The sequence below is a fragment of the Gossypium hirsutum genome, chromosome A07 (assembly GCF_007990345.1).
Source record: "Gossypium hirsutum isolate 1008001.06 chromosome A07, Gossypium_hirsutum_v2.1, whole genome shotgun sequence".
In the NCBI taxonomy this organism is placed as follows: domain Eukaryota; kingdom Viridiplantae; phylum Streptophyta; class Magnoliopsida; order Malvales; family Malvaceae; genus Gossypium; species Gossypium hirsutum.
In genome coordinates, this window is record NC_053430.1 from 5,830,095 (window position 1) to 5,855,400 (window position 25,306).

Below are 25,306 nucleotides of genomic sequence, written 5' to 3' on the forward strand. Positions count from 1 at the left end.
GAATCACTTATTATGAAGCTTGAAAGTTGAAGAAACCCCAGCTATGGAGGAGACAAAAAATCGGCAAAAACTAATTGAGAAGATGACCATTTTTGTGTTAATTTTCCCCTTTTTAATTCATTTAATATCCAAATGACCAAATTACCCCTCCTTACTAAACTTTCAAAAATTCCTTTCATGTCCTAATTTTTGTCCATGAACTTAAAATTAGTCAAATTGTTATTTAAACCCTCCTAATTAATATTCTAAAGTAATTTCATACCAAAAACTTCTAGAATGCAAGTTTTCCAAATTATTCGATTTAGTCCCTAACCTCAACTTAAGCACTTTATGCATAAAATTTCATCACGAATTTTTCACACAATCATGCAATCATACCATGAACCTCAAAATAATAATAAAATAAATTTTTCTAACTCGAATTTGTGGTTTTGCAACCACTATTCTGTTTAGGCTCTATTTTGGGATGTTACAAATTTAGTAGGGGGATCATCCGGTTCTATTCAAAGGGTGACGGGTGTATTGTCAAAACAGATGTATGACACTATAGAGCATGATTTGGAGGACCCACCACTAATCGAAGAGGAGGGGAAGAAAAGATCCAGAATTGAATATGATAATTTCGTAGAAAATAATGATTATAGTATGGTGCTATCCAGTAACAGGAAAGTGGAGGAAAGCAATTTAATATTACCAGCGACTGTTAGGAGGCAAGCCAGCCGGATGCAATGAAAATTCTAAGTTGGAATGTTTGAAGTTTGGGGAAACCTCGAACAATCAGAAGACTTCGGCATTCGCTAAAGACTTACAATCCCCAACTAGTCTTCTTTATGGAGACTAAACTTTGTAGTTTACAAATGGAGAGAGTTCGAAGAAGTTGTGGTTTTGCAAATGAATTGAAGTTGATTCAGAGGGAACAAGAGGAGGCTTGTGTATGGCATGGAAAAATGATATCACAATAATTCTCAAAAGTTTTTCCAAGAGGCATATTGATGTGATAGTGGATGACGCAGAAATCAGTAGAAATTGGCATCTTACGGGCTTTTATAGTACCCCTTATGTCCGAGACAGAGAAGACTCTTGGGCTGTATTGAAAACTCTAAGTCACGAGGAAGATATCCATTGGTTTGTTTGTGGGGATTTCAACGAAATTTTGTATGGTTGCGAGAAACAGGGAGGCTTACCAAAAGAAGAGAGAAGGATGAATTTGTTTCGAAAATGCTAGAGGAATGTCATCTAAATGATGTGGGTTTTTCGATAAGGTGGTTTACTTGGGAGAGGGAAAATCTTCCTGAGACAAACATACGAGAACAACTGGATAGAGGGGTTGCTATTGCAAGTTGGATGGCTTTGTTTCCCGAAGTGGTAGTCCAACATCTGGTTAATTCTTTTTCTGATCATTGCCCCCTATTGATTGAGGCTTGTAAAGAAGAGGTCATGAGAAGAAAGGGTAATTTTAAATTCGAAGCATGATGGACGCTAGAAGATTCTTTTTATGAAGAAGTTAAAAACCTTTAGGAAATGGCAGTAAGTGATCTTTGGCAAAAGCTTGAGGTTTTGAGAATAGGGTTCAAAATGTGGGCAAGGACGATACGAATGAGCAGAAACTGGAAGAAAGAGATGTTAACAAAGAAATTATCAGAATTAGTCAATGCTGAAACGGAGGAAAGAAATTTAGCTGACTTGGTTGACACAAAAATTCAGCTAAACTTTGAAATTGAAAAGAAAGAATATTACTGGGAATAGAGGGCTCGGTTGAATTGGCTACAACTTGGCGATAGGAACACAACTTTTTTTCACAGCCATGCAAACAAAGGAGGGGGAAGAATCGGATTAAGAAGCTGCAATATAACAATAAGGAGTTTATGAAAGACACTCGGGAAATGGAGGACGTTGCATGGGTAGATTTTGAGAATTTATTTACAACAGGGAGGACTATTTTTAATGATCACACTTTTGCGGGTATTAAATGTTGTATCTTTGATGAAGTCAGCAGTAAACTCTTAGCGCCTTACGACAAGGAGGAAATTCGAGGAGCTTTATTTGAGATGGGGTCCACCAAGGCACTAGGGGAAGATGGATTTTCAGCCCTTTTTTACCAAAGATGTTAGGTTAGTTCTGAACGGTGAGATGGAGGTTAGTTCTGTTAATGCTACACAGATTGTGCTGATCCCGAAGATCTCTAATCCTTCTCATTTGACTCATTTTCGGCCAATTAGTCTATGTAATGTTCTTTACAAAATTGTGGTGAAGGTGATTGCAAATAAATTTAGAGTCATTGACAAATGTATTGATGAAGCACATAGTGCATTTGTACCAAGAAGACTCATAACAGATAATGCATTAGTGGCCTATGAAATATTACATTCGATGAAATAGAAGAGGGGGGAAGAAGAGATTTATGGCAATCAAGTTAGACATGAGTAAAGCCTATGACAAAATAGAATGGAACTTTCTCCAAGAAATCATGAATAAAATGGGTTTCGCTCAAAAATGGATTGATTCAATTATGAAATGCATCTCTAGTGTCTCCTATTCAATAGTGTTTAATGGCATTAAAGGAGACAATTTCTATCCAACAAGGGGACTTAGGCAAGAAGACCCATTAAGCCCTTTTTTATTCTTGATATGTGGGGAGGGCCTATCGGGTCTAATGCGAATGGCTACTGGGGAAGGGGTTATAAAAGGTGTCAAAACCAGCAGAAGTGGCCCTAGGGTGTCTCATCTATTGTTTGCTGATGATTGCTTACTGTTTGAAGAAGCATCAAGCAAAGGTGTAAGCGCACTTAAGCAGATCTTGCGAGAGTATAGAAATAACTCAGGTCAGTGCGAAAATTTTGACAAATCGACAGTATTTTTTAGCAGTAATTTATCTGAAGAAGTCAGGCAGATGGTGGTCACCCAATTCAGAATTCGTAGCTCTAATGAATTTGAAAGGTATTTAGGGCCGCCAACTTTAGTTGGGAGAAGGAAAAAAGAATCTTTTCAAGCATTGAGGACAGAATAAAACAATGGATTGATGCTAATCAACAATACCTTTCAGCCGGACATAGCGTCGAAAATCCTGAATATTCATGCTGACTTTCAGGTGTGGAGAGAGAAGCATTCAGGGGAGTTCTCAGTCAGAAGCGCCTATAAACCATTACATAATGCTAGCTTGAATCCTAATGTTTATCTTTTACAACCCGAAACAAGAAATTTCTATTAGAAATTATAGGATTTACAGATACCAGGTAAAATAAAGATACTGGTCTGGCGAATTTCCTGGAACTATATTCATTTACTAGTTAATCTAAGATCTAAGAAAGTAACAAAGTACGCTTGGTGTCCTCGGTGCAGACTTGAAGAGGAAGACAGTAGCCATATCTTTTGTCTTTGTCCTGCAATCAGTGAAATATGGAACCTCATCAATCTCTCTTGGACCAGAATTCATGGTAATCAAAGTTTTTGGGAATGGCTAACCTGGGTTCTTGAAAGGGGTACAATAGATCAATGCCGGTTCTTTTGCTGTGCGTTATGGTGCATATGGAGTACCCGAAATCTTTTAGTACATGAAAAGAAGATTATTCCAGTTAGGGAGTTAGCAAGGAAAGTAAGTAGTTACATAGCAGAACTGGATGGGATCCGAATGAAAATACCTACCTTTTATACCAAAAGGGGAATCAGTTATACCGGGGCGACGGAGGGCATCATAGCTCAGTTTGACGCAGCCTTTGATAGAAGAATGCTAGATCTGCCTCAGGTATAGTCGTTTGAGACCAGATGGGAGATTTAAAAGCCTCAAAGACAGTTATACATGAGGATATTCCCACCCCGTTCGTAGCAAAAGCCCTCGCAGGATTAGACGCCATGAAGTTAGTAATAGAAATGGGGTTAACAAAAGCAACGATAGAAGGGGATTTGAAAACAGTCATTCAAAAATGCCAAAGGATGGAAATGGATAAATCGGTTCTTGGAGCGATTATTTATGACATACAAAGCAGGAAATTCAGGGTAAAAGAAGTTATTTTCAAGTTTATTCATAAAACAAAGAACATTCAAGCCCACAATCTAGCAAAAGCAGCGTTAGTGAGAAGGGAGACACATACCTGGGAGGGGAAACGATGATCCACAGTATAGCAGAACCAGAGGGGAGATGGAGAGAACCTCCGGATTGAAGATGAAAGGACACGGAGTAGGGAGCAGTTCAGGATAGCAAGATTTGGATATCTTTTGGAATGGCTATCCATTAATGCGTGGCTGTTGGGAAATGAAAGGACGAGCAAAATAATAAATGGCCAGGCTGGCTGATGTGACTGGGAGATTTTCTTTGATTTCATTTTGTTTTCCATCTATTTATTTTATTTCTTTGCTGTCTGTCATTCTTTGTTTTTAGTTATGGGTTAGGTAATAGGTACGTTCATTTCTTTGTTTTGTTTTGCTCTTATGGGCAGACGAACTTGAGCCCAAAAGTTTATTTGGGTATTGTTTTATTCTTTTATTGTGAGCCCAGTCATATTATTCAAAAAAAAAAAAAACACTTGTGGACTAAGGGTGAGTTTGGATGGGCGGTGCGTTTACCTGCGGTTAGTATAAAAAAAGCGGTGGCGGTGAGATTAGATACTGTAGCGATACTGTAGCGATACTGTAGCGTGAGACAAAAAGTAAGCTAAACGCACCGCACCGCACCCAATCGTCCATCCAAACCCACCCTAAGTTTTGATAATTAAGATTCCATAAAAATTTCGAAGAAAATGTATTGTTTATCTTGGAATTTATGTCCATACGAAGAAAAATTGAATTTTCTTTCTTGTTCTCTCTTCCATTTAGTGGCGAAATGTAGTGGAGATCTAGGGACCATGATCCTCCTAAAATGGTGAAATTTTAATTTAAATCCTTTATAATTTATAAAATTTTAAATTAATAATGATAAAATTACATTTTAGTCTTCAAAAAATGATAAAAATTTAGTTTGATCATTTAAAAATTATAAAAATATAGATTATTAAAATAATAAAATTATATTTTTACTATCGTAAAAATATATAATTTAATTGGACAAAAAACATCCCTAACTTCGCCACAGTTCCGCTCACGGCAATATATATATTAATATATGTATAAAATTTAGTAGTTTAACTAAATTATTTAAGCCATTAATCCATCAATATTCATACATGTACAATTTTTCTTTTCTCAAATGATGAAAGAAAACCATTAAATCCCACTATCATACTATTATAATGGAGTAATTAATTCCAAGGGCATGTTTAATTACCAAGCAAGGACAGTCATAAAGCTTAAATCAAAATCTTTTCATTTTTCACATTTTAGCAGCTTAATCCTTGTACTATCGATTTAATTCAATCTCACTCACAAATTCGACCTCTCAACTCTGTATTTTACACATAATTATTCTATTATAATTTTTTAATAATTTAATTCATTAAATTCAACTTAATTCAAATTTTTCGACACCAATAAAAATTGAATTGTTACACAACCTCTCTCTATAAATGCTTTCCTCCAACATCAAAGTAAACGGAACATACTAAGTAAGTCGGTTATTATATGATCACTTTGCAAAAGCTTTCTTCTCAAGTTCTTTATATAACCTCCATCTTTAGTGATTTTTCACATCATATATACAACGTGAACTATCACTATAATCTATCCAAATATTTTGTACAACTTAAATGTTAAAATAATTGGCGTCGTCGGTGGAAACAAACAAAAAAACTATGCCTCTACTCTTAAGGAGCTATCATCGTCAAGAATAAGAATACCAAAAAGCCATCCATTATCAACACCAAGGCAATTCTGGACACCAAGAGTATTGTAAAAGCTTATCATCCATCCTTTCTACATTTTCAACGATGAAGAAACAAGCATGCACTTCCAATTTTCTTCTAATACATTGAGAATCATCACGATAAAAGATATTGTCAAGACTCATGAGTGAGAAAAGATTTCAAGCTTATAATTCAACAATATAAAGAGTTGCAAGCCTAGAACGAGTTTTTTTGAGTTTAACTTTATGAGTTTGCTCAAGAATATACCCTGAAGGACAATAAATATACAAGAAAGAAATAAAAAGAATCTTTTCAGGGCCAAACACAGTTATTAAGACACTAATATAAAATCAACCTCACCTGATCTACATCATCCAACACCTGAAGATAAAATTTTTGGCGAAGCCCAACCTCACCGAGCATCATATCATATAAAGTGGGCTATGCAATCCTCAAAAAAAAAATATAAGGAATAGCACCTATCAACACTCATCAATCCATCACTTCCCGAGCCTAACATCTCTATATATATCTAGTCACCTCATATCGACTCCATCAACGTTCTTAACTGACAACCTACTACTCTATCATCTGTTCTTATGGAGATGATTGGGACTTATGCCAAGTTAACCTCCCTTTACAAATACCTTCGTTGAGCACCAAAGCAAGGGACATAACAATTTAACTACTTAATATACAATCACCATACAAAAACTTTCAACGAACTTCTTTACGTACTCTAAACTTTCACCTTATGTGACTCTCCATATTGTATACAATATGAACCATCCCATAATCTACCCAAATGCTTTCTATTAACTTTGTTGTTATAACAATATCATTATAATTATATTAAACATTATTTTTATATTTATAAAATATGTTGTATTTATTTAATATTTAACTCTCATACTCGAACTTATTAAATATGCTTTCCACTATTTTTACTTAAAATATTAATTGAAAAAAAATCAGAAAATGGTAGTCACAAACGAACAAAAAAAAAAAGAAAAAGGAAAAGAGTGGGTCGCAGTCCCCAACCTCACGATAATATCAAATATGATAATATTAAAAACCAACAAAAATAATAAGAAATAATTATAATATGATATAAAAATGGTAAATTACAGTAGTAGTCACCTAACTATTAGTAAATTTCTTTTTTAGTCACCTGACTATAAAAAGTTACAAAATGATCTCTTAACTATTCGATTATTTTCATTTTTGGTTAGTGTTGGAGATTGAAGAAAAAAGTTGTTTGAGTTTTGGTTTTCAAATTTGTGAAGTTTAAAGTTGTTTCGTAGAAAAAAACTTAACCGTAGAAGAGAAGAGGAATGAAAACTTTCGGTTGATGCAGGTGGTGCGAATAGAAAATGCCATACAACAACGATTTGAACAGCCCAATAGAGATGCTCATGGGTCAAGTCGGGTCAGGTTCATGCAAGGCATCTAGACCAAATTTCCAAGCCAAGGTTCGACACGAAAAATGGACTTACTTTTTTGCCCAAGCTTGGCCCAGTTTAAGAAAAGTAAATTCGGGCCTAACCTGATCCATCCATATTTGATTTTTTTATATAAGTTTTTATTTAAAAATAAAATTTAAAAAAATATGTTACACTAAATGTTCTAAAAAAAGCTAAAATAAAAAAATTCTAACACATTAAAAATACATTAAAAAGTATTTATATTAAAAAAGCGGTTCCATAAAAATAATAAATGTTTTATAATATTAACAAAAGTAAATAAATATTTTATTGTATTAAATATGATTTTTAAAATTTTATAATTTGAGTTAGGGTATTTAGTTGGATAAGTTTTTTTATTTTAGGTTTTGAATAATGAGTTTTAATTGTTATTTAGTTAGTGATTTAATATAAATATATAAAAATATTATTTAACATATATAATTAATATGATATTATTTATAGCATAATATATTCGAGCTGGATCAGGTCAAGATCAGGCAAAAAAATCTTGCCCAAGGCTGGACCCTTATAGAAAGCGGGTCTTAAATTTTATTCAAGTCTATTCTTTAAGCCTCGTATTTTGCCCAAAACCTCACAATTTTTAGGTAGGCTTTCAAGCTTGGACGAATAATTTAACTCATGAACAATTATTTAAAGTAAAACTTTCAAATAATTTAGTGACTATTTTATTTAAATATTTTAAAATTAATATACAAACTTATTAAATATTTAAAATTTAATCGCCTTTTATATATTTTACCCATAAATTTAAAGAAAAAGAGCCAGGGACACAATTATAACGCGCAACTAGCCACTAACACACTGATTGGTTGGCAATCAGTTTGAACGACCGGATAAGCCTGCGCCACAAACAGTCTTACAGGCTGAAAGTCAATTTCCGATGGCCTCCGCCGCCGCACAGCTTTCCTTCAGCCTTCCCTTTCCGCCTTTCTCTTCTCCACGCCATCGCCCAGTAACTGCTTTTCCTTACCCAACCACTCAGAGTCAGAATCAGAGTCGAGTCTCCCTCAGAACTCGAGCTTTAGGTCCTGACTTTATGGGTGATTTCGGGGCACGTGACCCTTTCCCAGCAGAGATAGCTAGTGGATTTGCTGAGAAAGTGTTGGGAAACGTCGACACAGAGCATAAGATTCTTATCCCTAATGCATCAGCTCTCTCTCTTGCTAAGCAAGATTGCTCTCCTATTTCTCCTTTACAGCCTCCCTTGTCGGTGGATGAAGCTAAGGCTCTAATGAAGAAGGTGACTTTTTGCAATTTACCCTCTTTTCAAATGCTTTTCATTATCATGTTCTGAATTGAGGTCAATGGGATTGAATTGTTTTTTTGGTAAAAATGTATAATAAGTTTCTTAACTCTTCGTAAATTTGGAAATCAGTCCTATACTTTTATTTCTAGTAATTTAATTTTACTATTTTTCAAATTTTCAAATTTTCAAATTTAGGTTAATATTAATATTATTAAAACTATTTTGTTATACTTAGAGAATTAAATTCTTAGAAATAAAAATAAAAATACCAAATATTATATTTGTGAAAAGTATAGAGAGTTATGGTATATTTCAACGTTGATTTTTTTACTTAGTTTTTGTTGTAAGCTTTGTTCATGCTTTAGCTCTAAGTGTTCTCTTCTTTATTAGCAGCAATCTGATTTAGAATTTGAAATTTAAACCGAGTTTGTTTCACTCAAAATGGCTTATGAAAAATGTGTTTTTCTAATTTTTTGAAAAATAATTTATAAGTTAATAAATCTTTTACAAATTAATTTACCATTTTAAAAAACACAAGTTCTTTTTCAAAAAAAAACTCATTTATGAGTAATTTTATTTTATATAAAAATTAACTTAAATCAAATTTAATATTATCATATTAATAAATTTAAAAAATATATTTAAAATTATTAAAATCTGTTCAATATTATTAAACATACATATTTAATTATTTATATTTACTAAATAATTCAACACTTCAATAAATTATTTAATATTATAATTTAATTTTAATAATAAAACTTGAGGATAGTAATTTTAAATTTTAAATAATATTCTTAATTATTATTGAAAAATATTAATATTAATATTTTAGTAATAAATATATGTTACAATTTATAAATATTTAATAATAAATGTTTTGTAATATAGAATATAAATATTTTAATTATATAAAAATAAGTATTTATTTAAATCATGCTAGCTTTAATTATCCTTTCCAACTCTAGTGTGTCACTATCCACTCTCGTATATGTAATATATATTAATTTAAATTAAGTTTTAATTAGACATTGTTTATTTTTAAAGTTATATATGGTATTAGTTATTATAAAATAAAATTTTTTATTGTCAAAAGGAGATGCTATTTTAACATTTAGTAACAAATATATTTATGTTGTATTTGTTTTACTAAGAACAATTTTTAGAAAATGATTTTAAGAAAATTTATCCAAAAAACAAAAAATATTTTACGCAGAATCATTTAAACGCCAAAAACTATCAAGGTTTCTAGAAAATCAATCAAATTTTCAGAAATTATTTTACTAAGCTGTTTTCAGTGAAACAAACAAATTCATAAGAGCTTTTATGTTTCTTATTTTCATGTTTCATAATGTCAAAATTCTGCTATGCAATCTAGTCACTCTCAATTTCGATCCCTCTAAAAAATGTTGAAGCAATTTAATTCCTATCAATCTTAAAAGTGAGACAATTAATCACAATATTAATGATTTTCTCTAATTTTACATAATTTTGATTGATATAATAACAAATTTAATCTTCAAAGTTTTCTGTCTATTTCTATATATTTTTGTAGCTAACCTTTTTTTAAATATTCTTTTTGAATTTTTTATATATTTAAAAATTTTATACTTTTTTCAGATAATTTTATGGATTAGGACCGAATTAATAGAATATGTAAATGTTGAGAGTTTAATGTGTTAATATATCAATTAAAATATTGTACAATCGAGGGAAAACATTAATTGTTGTAATTAATTGTCTTTAGTTACTCATTTTTTAAATTGACAATGATTAAATTGCTTTAATTTTTTTTAAAGGGATATATTTGCTCAATATTGAAACTGAGAGATACAGAAGAGGTGTTTTTACCCTATGCAATCTTATGATCCTAGAAAAGCTCTTAGAAAACCTTAATTCATGTCTTATATTAGTAGCTTGAAGACTTTTGATTTAGTAAAAAGGAAATTCATGGCTTATAACATGTTTCTCTAGTGCTGCAAATCTCCTCCTAGAGTCTAATATTCCGTTTAAACAGTTTTCGACCGAGATCGAACATTGCATCCATTAAAGCAAATCCGGACCGGAAACTTGTATAAGCATCTTGTTAAAGATGCTAATATACAAATCCGGATCGAAAACTTGTGCTAGTAAGTCGTATATTTGTTGCTCGAAAACTCTGATTTAGTGAAAGGAAAAGAAATTTCTCCGGTGATCGATCATACATCGTTGTAAAGCTAGTTTTCTTAATCCGGGGAAGACGATTGAAAGATGTTAATGTTAACATCTTGTATTAGCATCTTTAGTTGTTTGTTTAGCTATATACAAGTCCGGATCGAAAACTTGTGTTATAAAGTCGTATATTAGTTGCTCGAAAACTCTGATGTAGTGAAAGGAAAAGAAATTTCTCCAGTGATCGATCATGCATCGTTTTAATCCGGGAAAGATGCTAATGGTAACATCTTGTATAAGCATCTTTAGTTATTGTATAGCTATATACAAATCCGGATCGAAAACTCATGTTATAAAGTTTTATAGTAGTTGCTTGAAAACTCCGATTTATTTGTAGGAAAAGAAATTTCTCCGGTGATCAATCTTACATCGTTCTAAAGCAAGTTTTTTAATTCGGGGAAGACGATGGAAAGATGCTAATGGTAACATCTTGTATAAGCATCTTTAGTTGTTTGTATAGCTATATACAAATCCGGATCGAAAACTCATGTTATGAAGTTGTATATTAGTTGCTTGAAAACTCCGATTTATTTGAAGGAAAAGAAATTTCTCAGGTGATCGATATCACGTCGTTTTAAAGCAAGTTTTTAATTTGGGGAAGACGACGGGAAGATGCTAATGGTAACATCTTGTATAAGCATCTTTAGTTGTTTGTATCGGTGTTGAAAAATAGGAATGTTTTTGCTCGTAGGTTGTTGGATGGAGGCTGTTAGATGAAGAAGGTGGACTTAAACTGCAGTGTTCATGGAAATTACGAGATTTCAAATCCGGAGTTGAACTCATCAATCGGATTTATAAGGCTACGGAAGCTACCGATCATTTCCCGAGCCTCCATTTGGAAGGACCGAATCAAGTCCGAGCTGAACTGTGGACTGCTTCGATTGGTAAAACCGAACTCCCCGACTTACTGTCTCTCCTTTAATTACCTTCTAGCAATTGAAGTTAACTTATTGTTTGCTTGAATTGCAGGAGGGTTGAGCATGAATGATTTCATTGTAGCTGCCAAGATAGATGAAATAAAAACATCGGATCTTGCGCCTCGTAAACGGATTTGGGCATAAATCGGAACACTGATTTTCTTTTTCCCGGGAAGTTATCGGAGCATATCCGATAAAAACCATGGAAGTCATAAGACTCAGGGAACTTCAATGCTCTTGATGAAAGATTCAAACATTTTTTGACATATACACTCCTTTTTTATCCTTCTAAGCCTTTGTATATGGAATTATTTGTTGATTTTACATCTTTATTAGTAACATCATTTTTTAACAATAAAATGGTGATTCTATCAAAATGTGTAGTCAAAGGTAACAAAAAACCTGGAAAAACCAAAATCAGAATTCAATAGTAATATTGGATTGACATAATTTCTTATTTGACCCTCTAACTTTACATCAAAAAAAGTCATTTTAACGATTCATTTAAAATTTCACTTCTTTTAAAACTTATCTTATTTGTTAGGTTACCTCAAAATGAATGGAAAAATTTAAGTCTATTAATTTCATTAACATGGCATGTAAGTGGATATCACGTTAAGAATTAATTAATTTTTTAAAATTTAGAAATTAAAAAAAAACTAAAATTTATTAAAATTATTAAAAGTATAAAAAAATATTTTTTTTATTTTAAATTTTTAAAGATTAATTAATTACTAACATGGCATACACGTGAACTACTACATAGATGTCACATCAATAAAGTTAATATAAATTAAAATTTTCATTTATTTTGAGGTGACTTGACAAAAAATATAATTTCGAGACTAAAAAAGTGAAAAATTAAATAGAAGAGGTAAAATATTTTTTTTATAAAGTTAGAGGGCCAAATAAGTAATTATGCCTATTCAATTTAATTCCAAATTTTTGTTAATAATTCCATTTGGTTTATATTAATAAGAGGTTTTAGTTGGACCGGTTCAATTGACTATTTAATAGTAATTAAATAAATAATTATATAATTATGAAAATTATAAAAAAATAAAAAATATATATTAATAGTTTTATAAAATTTATTCAACTAGTTCAATAGTTGATTTTTTTTTCCGACTTTCAGTTTTTTGTCTTGATTAATATACCAATCAATTTTTGGTCCGACAGATCCAATCCATTTCCAATCATACATATTGGTAGTATAGTAAAGTTTGACTTAGTTGAATTGGTGAGTAGTATTTTACCATTCTAACTCGATTTAAATTATTTTCGAATTGATTTGAGTGACTTGAATTCAAGTCCTGTCGAATAAGTTTGTTAAGGTTGAATTAAAACAAATTAAACTAACTATATTGAAATCTTGTTTACGATATGACTAAATTCTAAATTAAAAAAACATAAATTAGATAGCATATATAATAAGTATGATAAATAAAATAATAGCACGTTGTGAAATTATTAGGGACTCAAGAGATATTTACATTAATTTATTTTTTAAATTACTTAAATTATTTAAGTTGTAAAATTCAAGTATGATTCTAATTTGAAAAATTAATTATTAATTTAAATTAATTAAAAAAAACTGAATAACTCCCTTCAATTAATTTGAAAGTTGAATTTTATCGATTTATTTTTTAAATTATTCAAGTTATAAAACTGAAGTATTACTCTAATTAAAAAAATTAAATTATTAATTTAAGTTAATTAAAAAAACTGAATTTCTCTTTTCGATTACTTTGAAAGTTGAAAATTTTAAATTGTTTTTTGAATTGAATGGAATTTTGTTAGGCAGTACCATATAAATTTAGTACAACTACGTCCTGCTCTTCAAAGTAGTGGATGTACAACCAGACAAAGCATGTCCGAAACACCACGTGACGTGGCGGTCGTGATAGACTGCTGATATCGCAGTTAAACTTTCAAGCTTTCTTATCTCGCTTCGCTCTTCTCTAGTTACATTGTATGAGTTTTCCTTAAAAATAAAAGAAACCCGACGAAACTCATTCGAAGAATGGCGGCAACTACTTCCATGGTTACGTCATTAACCTTCACAATTCCTTCGCTAGGTTAGTCGGTCCTACTACTTTCCCACCATCGTTATCCGCTTCTTTCTCTATTAACAATCTTCCTCTGTTAATGTTAACTAATCTTGGAACTTGCTAAAAAGCAGGGTTTCGCCTACCCACTCGTAGCTACCCATGTGTAAAACCCCAGGTTTTGCTTTGCTTCATTGCTTTCCCTATTTCTTTATACTGTATTTCCTTTCTTTTGTTTTCTGTTTAGTGAAGTTTTGAGTTGTGAAAATGGAATGTGGAGTGATGTATCCTTCATGTTCGATGAAATGTTTCAATGATAAAAGAGGTTTCTAGTTTTTTGAAAGAGATGCATTAGTTATACGTCATTTGTTTTCCCCCCATGGTCTCATTCTTAGCCAAAGACGCTGTTTGTTTGTTTACAGAGACGTTTTGTGAGGAAGGCTGCTTCAAATGTTATAACGGCAACATATGAGTTGAAGGCACCTCCATATCCCTTGGTAAAAATCTCAAAACTTTTTACTTTTTATTAATATTGTTATACCCGCACTCGCGAGCACTCGAAGAACTCGCTAAACCCCCTTAAAGTTTAGGCCAACAGTGAAAACTAGATCCCACCAACCAAGAACTTGGATCCCCTACCTCACGGGCCTAGAGTTAGACAAGCACATGTCCGGGGACCATACCCCTGACAAAGGTGGCTTGCCTACAGCCGTACACTGCGTTTACTTATTATCCTGATAGGGTAGCCTTCACCTAGGATGAGGAACATCAATAGGTCGGTTAAACCAAATAGTATGGAACCATTAGCATAAAGATACGTGTAACCTCGAGAAGGGGCTGACAACACTCCTTATAAGGCCTCGGAGGCCCGGAACCAGCCAAGACACTCACTATATTCTCTCTTGCTCCCTCACTCTCTCGACTGATACTTTCTGCTTCTTCCTCTTTACCACCATACTTGACCACCTATGGTTCTCTATCTGCCAGGTGAACTGTCCACCACCATCTCCTCCATCATGTATCAACAAATATTGTTTTTATTGGAACTTTCTTTTTGGTTGCAATCTCAAAATACAAAAAAGGACCCCATTGCTAACTTGTTACTGCCTGCTGGAGACATTATCTGCTACTTTGTTTAGAGGCATCTAGAACATTTGTCAATGTTCATTTCCCAACTCCAATTCAAATATGAAAAGAATAATGCAAAGAATGTTAAAAATTTTGTTATTTCTTCATATTCTCAGAATGCATTGGAACCTCATATGAGCCGAGAAACCCTGGAGTATCATTGGGGAAAACATCACAGAACCTATGTGGAGAACCTAAACAAGCAAGTTGTAGGAACAGATCTAGAAGGGTTGTCTTTGGAAGACATTATCATTGTTACATACAATAAGGGTGATATACTCCCTGCATTCAATAATGCTGCACAGGTTTATGCCATAAGCATTAGTGAATCTCAAATTTCATATTATGTTTTTCTTTTTAAGTTTTATAACCCGTTTGCAGGCCTGGAACCATGATTTTTTCTGGGAATCAATGAAACCAGGTGGTGGAGGAAAGCCATCTGGGGATCTTCTAGATCTGATCGAAAGAGATTTTGGTTCATTTGAACGATTCATTGAAGAGTTTAAGTCCGCTGCAGCTACTCAGTTTGGTTCTGGCTGGGCTTGGCTTGCATGTAGGTGACTACTTAGAATGGCATCTTTACTTATTTCCATTAAAATTCTCTAGTTCTTAACGTAATTTGGACCGTAATGCGTTGATGCAGACAAAGCAAATAGGCTTGATGTGGAAAATGCAGTAAATCCTTGGCCATCAGAGAAGGATAAAAAGCTTGTAATAGTGAAAAGTCCAAATGCTATGAATCCCCTTGTTTGGGACTACTTTGTGAGTATCCTTGCTCTACACTCATAATTCATGTTACAACTGTATATGTATGTATATTAGCGGTAAAAGTACCATGGTTAGAAGTCAGATTGCATTTTGCCTCATTTACTCAAAAAATGGGCAAATTAGTCTTTGTACGTTAGATCAAAGAGGACATCGGTCATTTCTATTAAAATTTCATCCATTTATACTGTTAAAAGCTGGTGTGATTGCCACATGCATCTTATGCTGACGTACAAGAACAAACAATAAAAATTGATGAAATTTTTAACAAAAGGACCAGTTTACTCTTTGATTTAACGTGCAGGGACTAATTTGCTTATTTTTTGAGTAGAGGGGGCAAAATGCAATCCAATTCTTAGTACAAGGGCCTCAATGGTACTTTTACCGTATATTAGCTAATATAGAAAGCAATCTGGGGAGGCTATTATATTTGTTAGTTCAATGCATCTAACATTATCATCTGTTTCTTTTCTACAGCCACTCCTTACTATTGATGTCTGGGAGGTACTACATGTTTAATTTTACTTTTCCCTACTGATTCGATTTTTAAATTATTTCCAAATTCTTCGATTAACTAAAGACTAATTTTATTGGTGTGATATGCTCTATGTTAACAGCATGCTTATTACCTTGACTTTCAGGTAACATTTTCATTAGTTTTTAATTGCTTGGACTTGTCCGATGAAGAATTTATTTGTTGGTTTCTAATGTAATGTTGTCAAGTGAGTAAAACTTCGTAAATCTTTTCTACTGGCAGAATCAACGACCAGATTATATATCAGTGTTCATGGAGAAGCTTGTATCTTGGGAAACAGTTAATACTAGACTTGAAAAAGCAAAGGCTCGAGCTGCCGAGAGGGAAATGGAGGAAGAGAGGAGGAGAAAAGAAGAAGAAGAGGGCAAACCGACTAATGAAGAAGATGATGATGATGATTTAGAGATGTACGTAGATAATGACAATGATGATTCAGAGGCTGAATGAATTTAACATACAACAATGGTATTAGGATTCCATGTGAGTAAGTCTTTATAATACGCTCGAAATTTATATCGAGGTTAGTTTGTGCGGCCAACAGAATAGAAATCCTTTTTTTTTTTTTTTGTATCTATACTGGATAGCTAAACCCTGATGTAGAAAATCAAGTGATGTTTCAATAAAGTACTGCCATTTTTGTGAAATTCCTGCGTAATTTTTTTAGGTCAGCCATGTTCAATCACCAGTGTGCCGAAATCCTAAACACAAATATGTTAAATTGAACATGTCATGTGTTTGAAATGTCATGTCATGTTTATTACATTTTTATCTTGATCATTAGATTTGTTGTGTTTGGTGTCGTACATTGGCATTGATCATGCATCTTTTCCACATGACTGTATTTTGACATTCAGTTTCAGGTATTCACCGTATTTTCCAGATGTTTTTTCATATGCTTGAGGATGTATTGGTATCAGTCAAAATACTAGAGTTTCATTGCTTGCTTGATTGTAAAAATGTTAAGCATGCCGTTTGATTATATCTATATATTAACAGGATAATTTACATACCAGCATGTTTTGAACTGTTGCTCCGATGCTGTTACTATCTTATCAGAGAATTCCTTGAAGAGAAAAGACCTTGAAGATCCGATGCCATTGAAGTTCCAGTCATAGGGGGTCCAAAAACATCCCAAAACCGAAGAGTCTCATCTGCCACAGCCGATACAACAGTTACTCCATCAGGGCTCTACAACAGGAAAATACAAGAAACTTCAAATTTCTTTTCATACAAATTTCCTACTGGATTCTTAAAAGTTTGAATAGTTAAAAACCTGGCATAGGTTGATAATTCTGGGCTCATGGTTCCCAAACTCCCCCACTTTTGTCATCGAAGGGTACTTCCAGAGGCATAGTTTGTTTTGATCCTCCCCTGTACTGTATCCATGGCTACTCAATATCTCCTTGTGATGTCTGTTCCATTCCAGCCCAGAAATCTGCTCATTTTACAGAAAATTACTAATAGTTGAATAAAAAAACCGAATAATGCAGATGGATTTTACCTGTGCTTTGGTTTCAATACTGTGAATGCAGATTCCTTTCTGTGTATTCCATATCCTAATACACCTATCATTCCAGCCTCCTCCAGATGCAAGAACATTATGCTGATATGGGCACCAAGCAAGGGCCTTGACTGCGGCGCAATGATCTGTGAATAGATGGAGAAACTTCGATGAACTCATTTTGGAAGCTTCCCATATGTATAACTGCTTTTCACTGCCTCCACTTGCCAACCTATCACCTTCATTCGACCATTTCAAACCGCACACCTCATCGGAGTGCTTTTTTATGCTGGAGGCTAAATGATTCCGTGCTCTAACTGCAAATAAGATCATGTATGATGGATATTTTTACAAACTGTTCAAATATCTAGTTTGATAGTTAGAATATCTACTGTCATGATTGATAATGGACTTGTCCCGGCTTCCCGATGTTAAAATGTGGCCGTTCCATGCGGTGGATGTTATCCTTTCACTATGACCTTGAAGGCTCCTAATCTGCAGGTAAACAGATACATGATGAATGCTTTGAAGCAACCTTCTAAGAGCTCTGATACGGTAAATGAATAGAGAAAGAGAGAGGAGACAAGTTTCGAAGATTCAGCATCCCAGAGCTGTAGGTTGGAGCATGTATATCCAACAGCTAGAGTTCGGGCTTCCTCGGACCAGGTTATGCTTGTAGGCCAGTTGTCCTCTTCACGAACATGGAACAACTTGTGTATCCTCTGGTCTACTGAGTTCCATAAGTACAGTGTTGGGCCCAAACCAACAGCTAGAACGTTGTTTTTGCCCCAACTCATGATGTTCACATAGTAGTCATCCAAAAGCCCCGGTGCATCCAAAACTATCATTTCTGCCTGCACCACACACCGGATCGAACAACGAATGGTATAAGATCAGTCCCATCATTTCCTACGTCATCGGTACTCAAAGGTTCTTTTCAAATACAGATGTGTTCCATACGGGTGCCTTTTTTCCCCATTAATTGGTGGATCAAACTTCATATACATATTTGAATGTGTCAGTTGTCACACACGAGTTCTAAAGAGCCTAAGCAACATAGATCATTTCATGAAAGAATCATCTTTTCATGAAAACCAGCCCAACCATCAACTTTTATGAATCCCAACATTGGAGCTTACTCCATTCTACTCTAGGGAAACAAACAAAATGATAAAAATGTCACAGCTGATAATTTTGGAGTCAAATTTTTTGAACTTCCACTATTTTTGGAGTCAAATTTTTTGAACTTTCACTATTTTTTGTAAAAACATATCTAAAAACTACATTGAAAGTTTTTATAATATATTTTTTCAATTTTTTTAATCTATAATAAATTTTAAAGAATAAGATGTCAAAAGTTGAAAATTTTGAACCACTAAAAGTTAAAATGTGACAAGTTTACTGAGAGAGAGAGAAAGTTACTCCTAAAGTTAAAAGATAGCCCATAGATTGAAAAATATGAACTTGATTGTTTTTCTAGGTATTCAGGATGATACTCCTTATACGTGTCAGACGTGCTACATATAGAAGCTCTAGGAAAAATGAAGATTTCGGGAAAAAAATAAGGGGTTTTGTGCTACATATAGAAGCTCTAGGAAAAACCTTGGGGATGGACCGATATGGAGCCTGTTTGCTCTTGTTATCCGATATGGTAGCCATTTCTTGTCTCAACTCATCAACGAAACGAATGGATTTTGTGCTGGATTTTGAGCTTCCTTTGAAAACCATAATCCTTTTCCCTTCAGAATTTAAAGACTGACTCTCAATCAGTTTCTGTTGATACACTTCCTGCCATCAATGAAGAGAAAACTAAAAAAAACCATAAGTTTTCATCTTCAGATTTTTGCCATTTCTAAATCAATAAATTTCATTTTCAGAAACACAAAGGAATGGTGAAAAACGTACATCGCATTTCGAAGATTTGAAGTCGGTGGTTTTGTTGGTCAACAGAGTGTGAGCTCTATCAAGATCCATCAAACTTCTGTTGGGTAAAAACCGATCCCCCTTAATGAAGAACAAATGAATTCAAGAAACTTGCAGAACATTCAATGGAGAAAACCCCCCCCAAAAAAAAAGATGAAATTCATTTGTACCGGAAAATGGTATCGAGTGGGACTGTCATGGAGTCTTCTTGGAGAATACCAATAAGATTGAAGGAGTCTCAGCTTATCGCTTTGATCCATTTTCAAGGGTTTCCAAGAAACACAATTGTGGAGAAGAAAGAAAGTAAGAGAATGGAGGAAAATAAAATTACTGCAAACCCTTGAAGTTTGCAGTAATTTGCGGAAAATAGAGGAAAATGGAATTACTGCAAAAGTAAGTAAGAAACGCAACAAGGCTTTTGAACCTTTCTCTGAATCCCGCCAAAAGGAAGAACCGTTGATATGGTTCAAAGGTTTGGGTCGAAAATAGGTTTGAATTTGTTGATAATGGGTTAACGTCACAGTTTACCCCTAAACTTTCATTTAATGTGCAATGTGGTATATGTATAAAAATAACTTTGTCTCATACCGAATAAAAAATACGTGACATTAAATGATTGGTTTTGAGTTTTGAATATAATTTACTCTTCAATTTTCAACTGATATGTACTTTTTTCTGTTTAAAGTTTCTTTTTGAAATTTTGTTTACTGCTTAAAAATAGAAATAAGATGAAAATATCAAATAATTTAATTAACCTGTAAAAATCATATTCAAAACCCAAAATCAATCATATACCTTATAACGACACATGGAATTATTTATTAAAACGATTTTAAAGCTTCGGGGTACACTGATACTTCGCAGAATATAATCCATGTATCAAATTAGATATTTTCTTTGCAGAGGTATTATATTGCACATTATATAAAAGTTTAAGGACTGATTTTGACATTTACCCTTTAATATTCTTGCACTTGAATTGAATTCTTGTCTTGTTCATAACATTTTTGTATTAAGATTGTACTTCATAACATTTTTGTATTATGATTGTACTTAATTATGTTTATGTTAGTGTCTTATAATTAGATTTGTCAATTTTGACCAAAACTTAGAATCAGTTTCAAATTCAAACTCAACTTAATTCAATCTAATTATAAAAGACTCAAATCATATATAACTTCAATCCGGAAAGACCAAAAACTAAAATGACTCAAATAAATATCCAAAATAATATGAATTTGAGAATCAAGCCTGAAATGGCCCAATTAAAAAATACAAATAATTCGAACTTGAAATAACTTCAACCTAAAAATACCCAAACTTGGAACCCCATGTAATAGCATGACGATGACGGTCAAGAGTATTCACCGCTTAAAGTGTGGCCTGAATTCTAGTCGCGTTAGTTGTTCGGATTTAGCCCTATTATTGTAATTCCAAAAAAAAAAAAACCCAAAATTGAAACAGACCTTTAAAACTCAAATTGAAACCATCTAAATTGATCAAACCGGAATCAATCTAACCAATCCAAACCCATCTAATTGACATTCAAGCAAGTGGAAAAGGCAGTAACTGAATAGAATGGCTATCAAACAGAGAGAAAATGCCTTCATTGAGATCATACCCATAGAAACCATCTATGAAAGTAAAAGTGAACTGCACAACTAGGCAATCATATAGCAAGGGTGACAATCGACAACGTGCCGGTCCTGTGAGATCTACTGACACGAGACTTGTTTTTTACCCTAAAGAATCAGCAAACCGATATAGATCTGCCAATGTCCTAATAGTTCTATCTGGCAGACCAACAAAGCCTTCTATAGATGGTGATGACCCAAATAAATCAGCAAACCACTTGGATGTAGATTGTGCAACATAGCCTTGTTGCCATGTATATGCCAGACCATTGCCACTCATACCGCCGCTTCGTACATTGGTGGTTCCTCCTATCTGGTCCATCTCAGTTTTCGGAAAAGAATTGGTAGATCCATGTGGTGCAGCAGAGGCAACAGGATAATCGTTGGCATGACAAGAATTAGGGACCAAACCATCATATAACTTCATGCCTTCAGCAAGAATAGCAGACGGTTGCTCATGCGACTGATTTACATTAGATTTTGGCAAAGGGGACCCTTTGGTTGCAAATTGTGATTGCTTCATTTCTTTGCTCTTAACCGTACTCGATGATCCCATTTCATCCAGTTTTCTGTTTGGCTTTATTTTTTTCTCCTCAAGCCGTTTATGTAACTCTGCAACTCTTTCTTCCAACTTGACTATCTTCTTTTCAAATTGAATTGAACCAAGAAGCTCCGTTACATCATTACTAAGATTTTTCGGATACTGGACTATCGATTCAAGAGCATCTAATTGCTTTTCATTAGCCTTTCCCATCTGGGCTATCCCATTTTCGGGAAAACAACAGGTTGATCCATGTGGGGCAGCTGAGGTAACAGGAGAATTGTTGGCATTACTAGAAATAGGGACCGAACCATCGCCTTCGGAAAGAATAGTGGTCAGTTGCTCACACAACTGATTTGCTTCAGATTTTGGCAAAGGGGACCCTTCGGTTGCCAACCGTGATCGCTTCATTTCTTGGCTCTTAACTGTACTTGATGATCCCTTTTCTTTCCGTTTTCTTTTCTTCATTTTTTTCTCCTCAATAATTTTTTTTAGCTCAACAATTTCTTCTTCCAACGTCACTATCTTCTCTTTAATTTGCCATGAACCAAGAAGCTCGGTTGCATCAATACTACGATTTTCCGAATAATGGACTATAGATTTTAGAGCATCTAATTGCTTTTCATTAACCTTTTTCTGCGAAAGGCCATAATACAGTAAATGCAATGTTTAAGGATGAGAAAACATGTAAGATCATTTGTGTGAACAAGAGATTAAAAAGGACCATACCAGCACCACGTGGGACTTATTCGCTTCCTGTTTTGCCCCCTCGAATGCTTTTGTAGACTCTTGCAAGAATGAAGTCAACATTGTCTTAGAGGAGAATTTATCCTCAAGCCCAAAGATCGAAGCAACCTCAACAGCTTCGAAAGGCATCCCATTCTTCACCATACTCTCTATGATATCTGTAGCATACAAAAGTGTCTTACGTTAATCAGATGCAATTATATTTAGTTCGCCATTAATATTTGTCTGATTTCTGTGAGAATTCTTGTTATGGACACTTAAAAAAGTGAGGCAGAAACAATGTTTTCAAACGATTAATTACAGTCTTTGTGACTCTTTTTTCTACTTTCACTTGATATCACAAACCTCTCCTAAATCAAGGAGATTGAAATAAGAAAGACACTAATTACCGATCTCCAGGCAGGCAGGAATATAATGAAATCAAAGGGTGACTCAGAGCTGACTAAGTGACGAAAACAGATTCTAAAGCACACCAAGAAAGGCTATTCTTCATTTTTGTGCTGTTCTTGTCAATTAGTAAGCCACCTTCTCCTAAATCAAGACGATTGAAATAAGAAAGACACTAATTACTGATCTCCAGGCAGGCAGGAATATAATGAAATCAAAGGGTGACTCAGAGCTGACTAATTGACAAAAACAGATTCTAAAGCACACCAAGAAAGGCTATTCTTCATTTTTGTGCTGTTCTTGTCATTAGTAAGCCACCTTCTCTAAGGCATTCCACTTTTGAGCTAGAGAATAGTTATAAGGTTACATAGTAAATGAAACTACCCATATTGATTTCCCTATTTGTATTTACCATAGTAGCAATATAATTTGAAACTAATTTGTGAAGTTTGTAAAATCCACAGGGTCATAATCTTACCTAAACTGATTTTAACCACAAAGAAAACAAGGGTAATTATCATGAAAAGGATAGTTAGAATTTGAAACTAGGATAGACAATTCTTAGGAATAATGAAATTGTACATGGAAGGAACTTGAGCTCAAACTCAAGTTTGAGTATTGTTGAGGGGATCGACTTCTTTGGGAGAAGTGTTCGAAGTGTCATCTGCTGGGCAGCCAATCAAATCCCCAACAATGGTAGGTACTGTCCTCGTCTCAAGGTTTTGTCTGCCTCCTCCAACACGGGGATAATACCTATCATTGTTGGGGCTCCATTTACTGTTGAGGGGCCAACTTCTTTGGAAAAAATCATCGAAGTGTTGGCCGAATCCCCAACAATGGTACCACTTGAGCTATATATCCCTCAGGTTGATGGTTCAAGTACCCCGTGCATGTGATTTACATAATTAATGTTACGCACTATACTGATACCTCACTCGAGAGCCTTGTAAGTCGTATTTTCACCAACCAAGGCATTCCTCTTTGCAAACCCTTCAGGGCTCTCGACAAAGAAGGGAGACAAAACCTGACACCTGGACAACACCTACCATTGTTGGGGGTTCAGCCAACTGCCCAGTGGAGACACTTTTAAGACTTCCCTGAAGGAGTCTAGCCCCCTTCAACAATAAAAAGACAAAAAAGGAAAGAAGACAAAGACCCTGACACAGGACAAGAGCTACTATTGTTGGAAGTTCGGCCAACTGCCTGAAGAACAACATTTCAAACTTCAAAGACTTCTTCTGAAAATGTCAGCCCCTCAACAAGTATATAAATCGTGTAAGTGAACCCAAATAGTTCAATTTCATTCTATCAAGCTTGAGCGGATTAATCTAAACAGTGTTAACTACCATATAAGAACAATGACACTCCATATTAATGATGACATTGGTAGCATCCAAAAAAATTCATAAACTTATAAGCAATTCATATCAATGGAACCTGAAAAGCAATTACCTGGAATTTTCCCATGAAGAAAAGGAGAGCACTTTACTGCATCCGAGATGCCACTGAGCTTAGTCAACTTAAACAAAACCCCCAAATCCTCATTACTAAACACTTCGGGAATCCCAAAACAAGCAACAAAAAGCAACAAACCCTTTGCATCAGTTTCATTGGCTTTATCCAAACCACCCTCTCCAATCAACCTCTTTCGCCATTCAACAGCTCTTTTCCGTGCTTCTACCTTAACATTTGCAGCAATTAGAAACCCACCTTCACCTCTCATCATCAAAAGGAAAAATTCCAAAACCAAAACAGAAGCTTGCCTTGCCAAAGGTATATAAGGAACCTTGATTTGAGCCTTTTTGCCTAATAGAAAGAACCTCCCAATGCAATCTAAAACCAATTGGGCTGGTTCTGGTGCAAGCTTTAGAGCCGCAGGGACTTCTTCTCGAAGCTTTGGGATATCTGATAAATGGGTAATAATATATTTACGTACTCTTTTGCTACGCATCCTTTCGCAAAGGTTTCCAATTCCATAAAGCGAGGATACCGAAGGAGAAACTGTTTGGGGTACTTTTTGCGTTGATTTGGGAGAAGGTTGGGGTACAATTTGAGTGCTTTGTTCATTGAATTTGGAGCCAATGGCTTGGTTAATGAAATCGAGGTGTTTGGTTAATTCGTCGAATCTATATTTGAAAGCTTCGATTGCAGTGGAGAAGGAGGTGAGGTCGTCAATGAATTTTAATAAATGGGGTTGTCGTTCTTCTTGTTCTTTTTCTTGCAGTTGTAGTTGTAGTTGTTCTTGCTGTCGTTGTTGCTGTTCTGGTTCGGTTTTGACCACCGCTAACGGCGGCGGAATCGGTAACCGGGGAGGTAGGGACGGCGGCGGGGAATCAAGTGGATCTTGCTTGATGGCGGTGTAACTGAGTTTGATTGAAGGCAATGAAGGTTTGGCCATTACAACTTCACAAACTAAAATCCCGGCGGCTTTTCTATTTATAGTTTTACCCTGTAATATAAAAATT

General features: G+C 34.2%; 4 protein-coding genes and 1 long non-coding RNA gene across 11 annotated transcripts; 2 read left to right on the forward strand and 3 right to left on the reverse strand.

Moving 5' to 3' along the window:
- Positions 1-3,461: 3,461 nt before the first annotated feature.
- On the reverse strand, positions 3,462-4,464 carry LOC107938028 (uncharacterized). Its single transcript, XR_001694808.2, has 2 exons — positions 3,643-4,464; positions 3,462-3,541 (listed from the first exon to the last, which is right to left on the reverse strand). It is a non-coding gene; the product is annotated as an uncharacterized lncRNA (long non-coding RNA).
- A 3,520-nt stretch (positions 4,465-7,984) lies between these two features.
- Positions 7,985-11,956, forward strand: LOC107937988 (probable pterin-4-alpha-carbinolamine dehydratase, chloroplastic). The gene is made up of 3 exons (XM_016871009.2): positions 7,985-8,498; positions 11,407-11,599; positions 11,685-11,956. Exons 1-3 carry the CDS (start codon positions 8,139-8,141, stop codon positions 11,774-11,776), a joined length of 645 nt encoding a protein of 214 aa, XP_016726498.1. The 5' UTR covers positions 7,985-8,138; the 3' UTR covers positions 11,777-11,956.
- A 1,421-nt stretch (positions 11,957-13,377) lies between these two features.
- On the forward strand, positions 13,378-17,597 carry LOC107937992 (superoxide dismutase [Fe], chloroplastic). Of its 4 annotated transcripts, none has more exons than XM_016871014.2 (10): positions 13,378-13,710; positions 13,815-13,858; positions 14,103-14,177; positions 14,925-15,113; positions 15,190-15,361; positions 15,452-15,570; positions 16,051-16,077; positions 16,191-16,214; positions 16,331-16,588; positions 17,105-17,597. In XM_016871014.2, the coding sequence occupies exons 1-9, from the start codon at positions 13,656-13,658 to the stop codon at positions 16,553-16,555; spliced, it is 930 nt and encodes a 309-aa protein (XP_016726503.2). In that variant the 5' UTR covers positions 13,378-13,655; the 3' UTR covers positions 16,556-16,588; positions 17,105-17,597. The 4 variants fall into 4 exon arrangements, with proteins under 4 accessions (XP_016726503.2, XP_016726505.2, XP_016726504.2 ...); XM_016871016.2 differs by having other exon boundaries at positions 13,479-13,710; positions 17,165-17,597; XM_016871015.2 differs by lacking the exon at positions 17,105-17,597 and having other exon boundaries at positions 13,479-13,710; positions 16,331-16,752.
- LOC107937991 (anaphase-promoting complex subunit cdc20) lies at positions 17,020-20,109 on the reverse strand. Of its 4 annotated transcripts, none has more exons than XM_016871012.2 (8): positions 19,703-20,109; positions 19,515-19,613; positions 19,212-19,397; positions 18,194-18,463; positions 18,002-18,104; positions 17,610-17,926; positions 17,382-17,543; positions 17,020-17,296 (listed from the first exon to the last, which is right to left on the reverse strand). In XM_016871012.2, exons 1-8 carry the CDS (start codon positions 19,790-19,792, stop codon positions 17,153-17,155), a joined length of 1,371 nt encoding a protein of 456 aa, XP_016726501.2. In that variant the 5' UTR covers positions 19,793-20,109; the 3' UTR covers positions 17,020-17,152. The 4 variants fall into 4 exon arrangements, with proteins under 4 accessions (XP_016726501.2, XP_040973266.1, XP_040973267.1 ...); XM_041117332.1 differs by having other exon boundaries at positions 19,515-19,590; positions 19,703-20,108; XM_041117333.1 differs by having other exon boundaries at positions 19,212-19,418; positions 19,703-19,730.
- Positions 20,110-21,115: 1,006 nt separating this feature from the next.
- Positions 21,116-25,306, reverse strand: LOC107937995 (protein FRIGIDA). Its single transcript, XM_016871018.2, has 3 exons — positions 24,294-25,306; positions 22,437-22,612; positions 21,116-22,343 (listed from the first exon to the last, which is right to left on the reverse strand). The coding sequence occupies exons 1-3, from the start codon at positions 25,237-25,239 to the stop codon at positions 21,270-21,272; spliced, it is 2,196 nt and encodes a 731-aa protein (XP_016726507.1). The 5' UTR covers positions 25,240-25,306; the 3' UTR covers positions 21,116-21,269.

Coding starts and splice junctions, on each gene's coding strand:
- LOC107937988 (XM_016871009.2), top strand. CDS start 8,139: ATGGCCTCCGCCGCCGCACAGCTTTCCTTCAGCCTTCCCTTTCCGCCT. Junction 8,499..11,406: donor CTAAGGCTCTAATGAAGAAG/GTGACTTTTTGC, acceptor TTTTGCTCGTAG/GTTGTTGGATGGAGGCTGTT. Junction 11,600..11,684: donor ACTGTGGACTGCTTCGATTG/GTAAAACCGAAC, acceptor CTTGAATTGCAG/GAGGGTTGAGCATGAATGAT.
- LOC107937992 (XM_016871014.2), top strand. CDS start 13,656: ATGGCGGCAACTACTTCCATGGTTACGTCATTAACCTTCACAATTCCT. Junction 13,859..14,102: donor ACCCATGTGTAAAACCCCAG/GTTTTGCTTTGC, acceptor GTTTGTTTACAG/AGACGTTTTGTGAGGAAGGC. Junction 16,215..16,330: donor CTTATTACCTTGACTTTCAG/GTAACATTTTCA, acceptor TTCTACTGGCAG/AATCAACGACCAGATTATAT.
- LOC107937991 (XM_016871012.2), bottom strand. CDS start 19,792: ATGGATCAAAGCGATAAGCTGAGACTCCTTCAATCTTATTGGTATTCT. Junction 17,927..18,001: donor GTCCATTATCAATCATGACA/GTAGATATTCTA, acceptor TCTTATTTGCAG/TTAGAGCACGGAATCATTTA. Junction 17,544..17,609: donor GTATTGAAACCAAAGCACAG/GTAAAATCCATC, acceptor TAAAATGAGCAG/ATTTCTGGGCTGGAATGGAA.
- LOC107937995 (XM_016871018.2), bottom strand. CDS start 25,239: ATGGCCAAACCTTCATTGCCTTCAATCAAACTCAGTTACACCGCCATC. Junction 22,613..24,293: donor TCTTCATGGGAAAATTCCAG/GTAATTGCTTTT, acceptor TGTATGCTACAG/ATATCATAGAGAGTATGGTG. Junction 22,344..22,436: donor ATAAGTCCCACGTGGTGCTG/GTATGGTCCTTT, acceptor GGCCTTTCGCAG/AAAAAGGTTAATGAAAAGCA.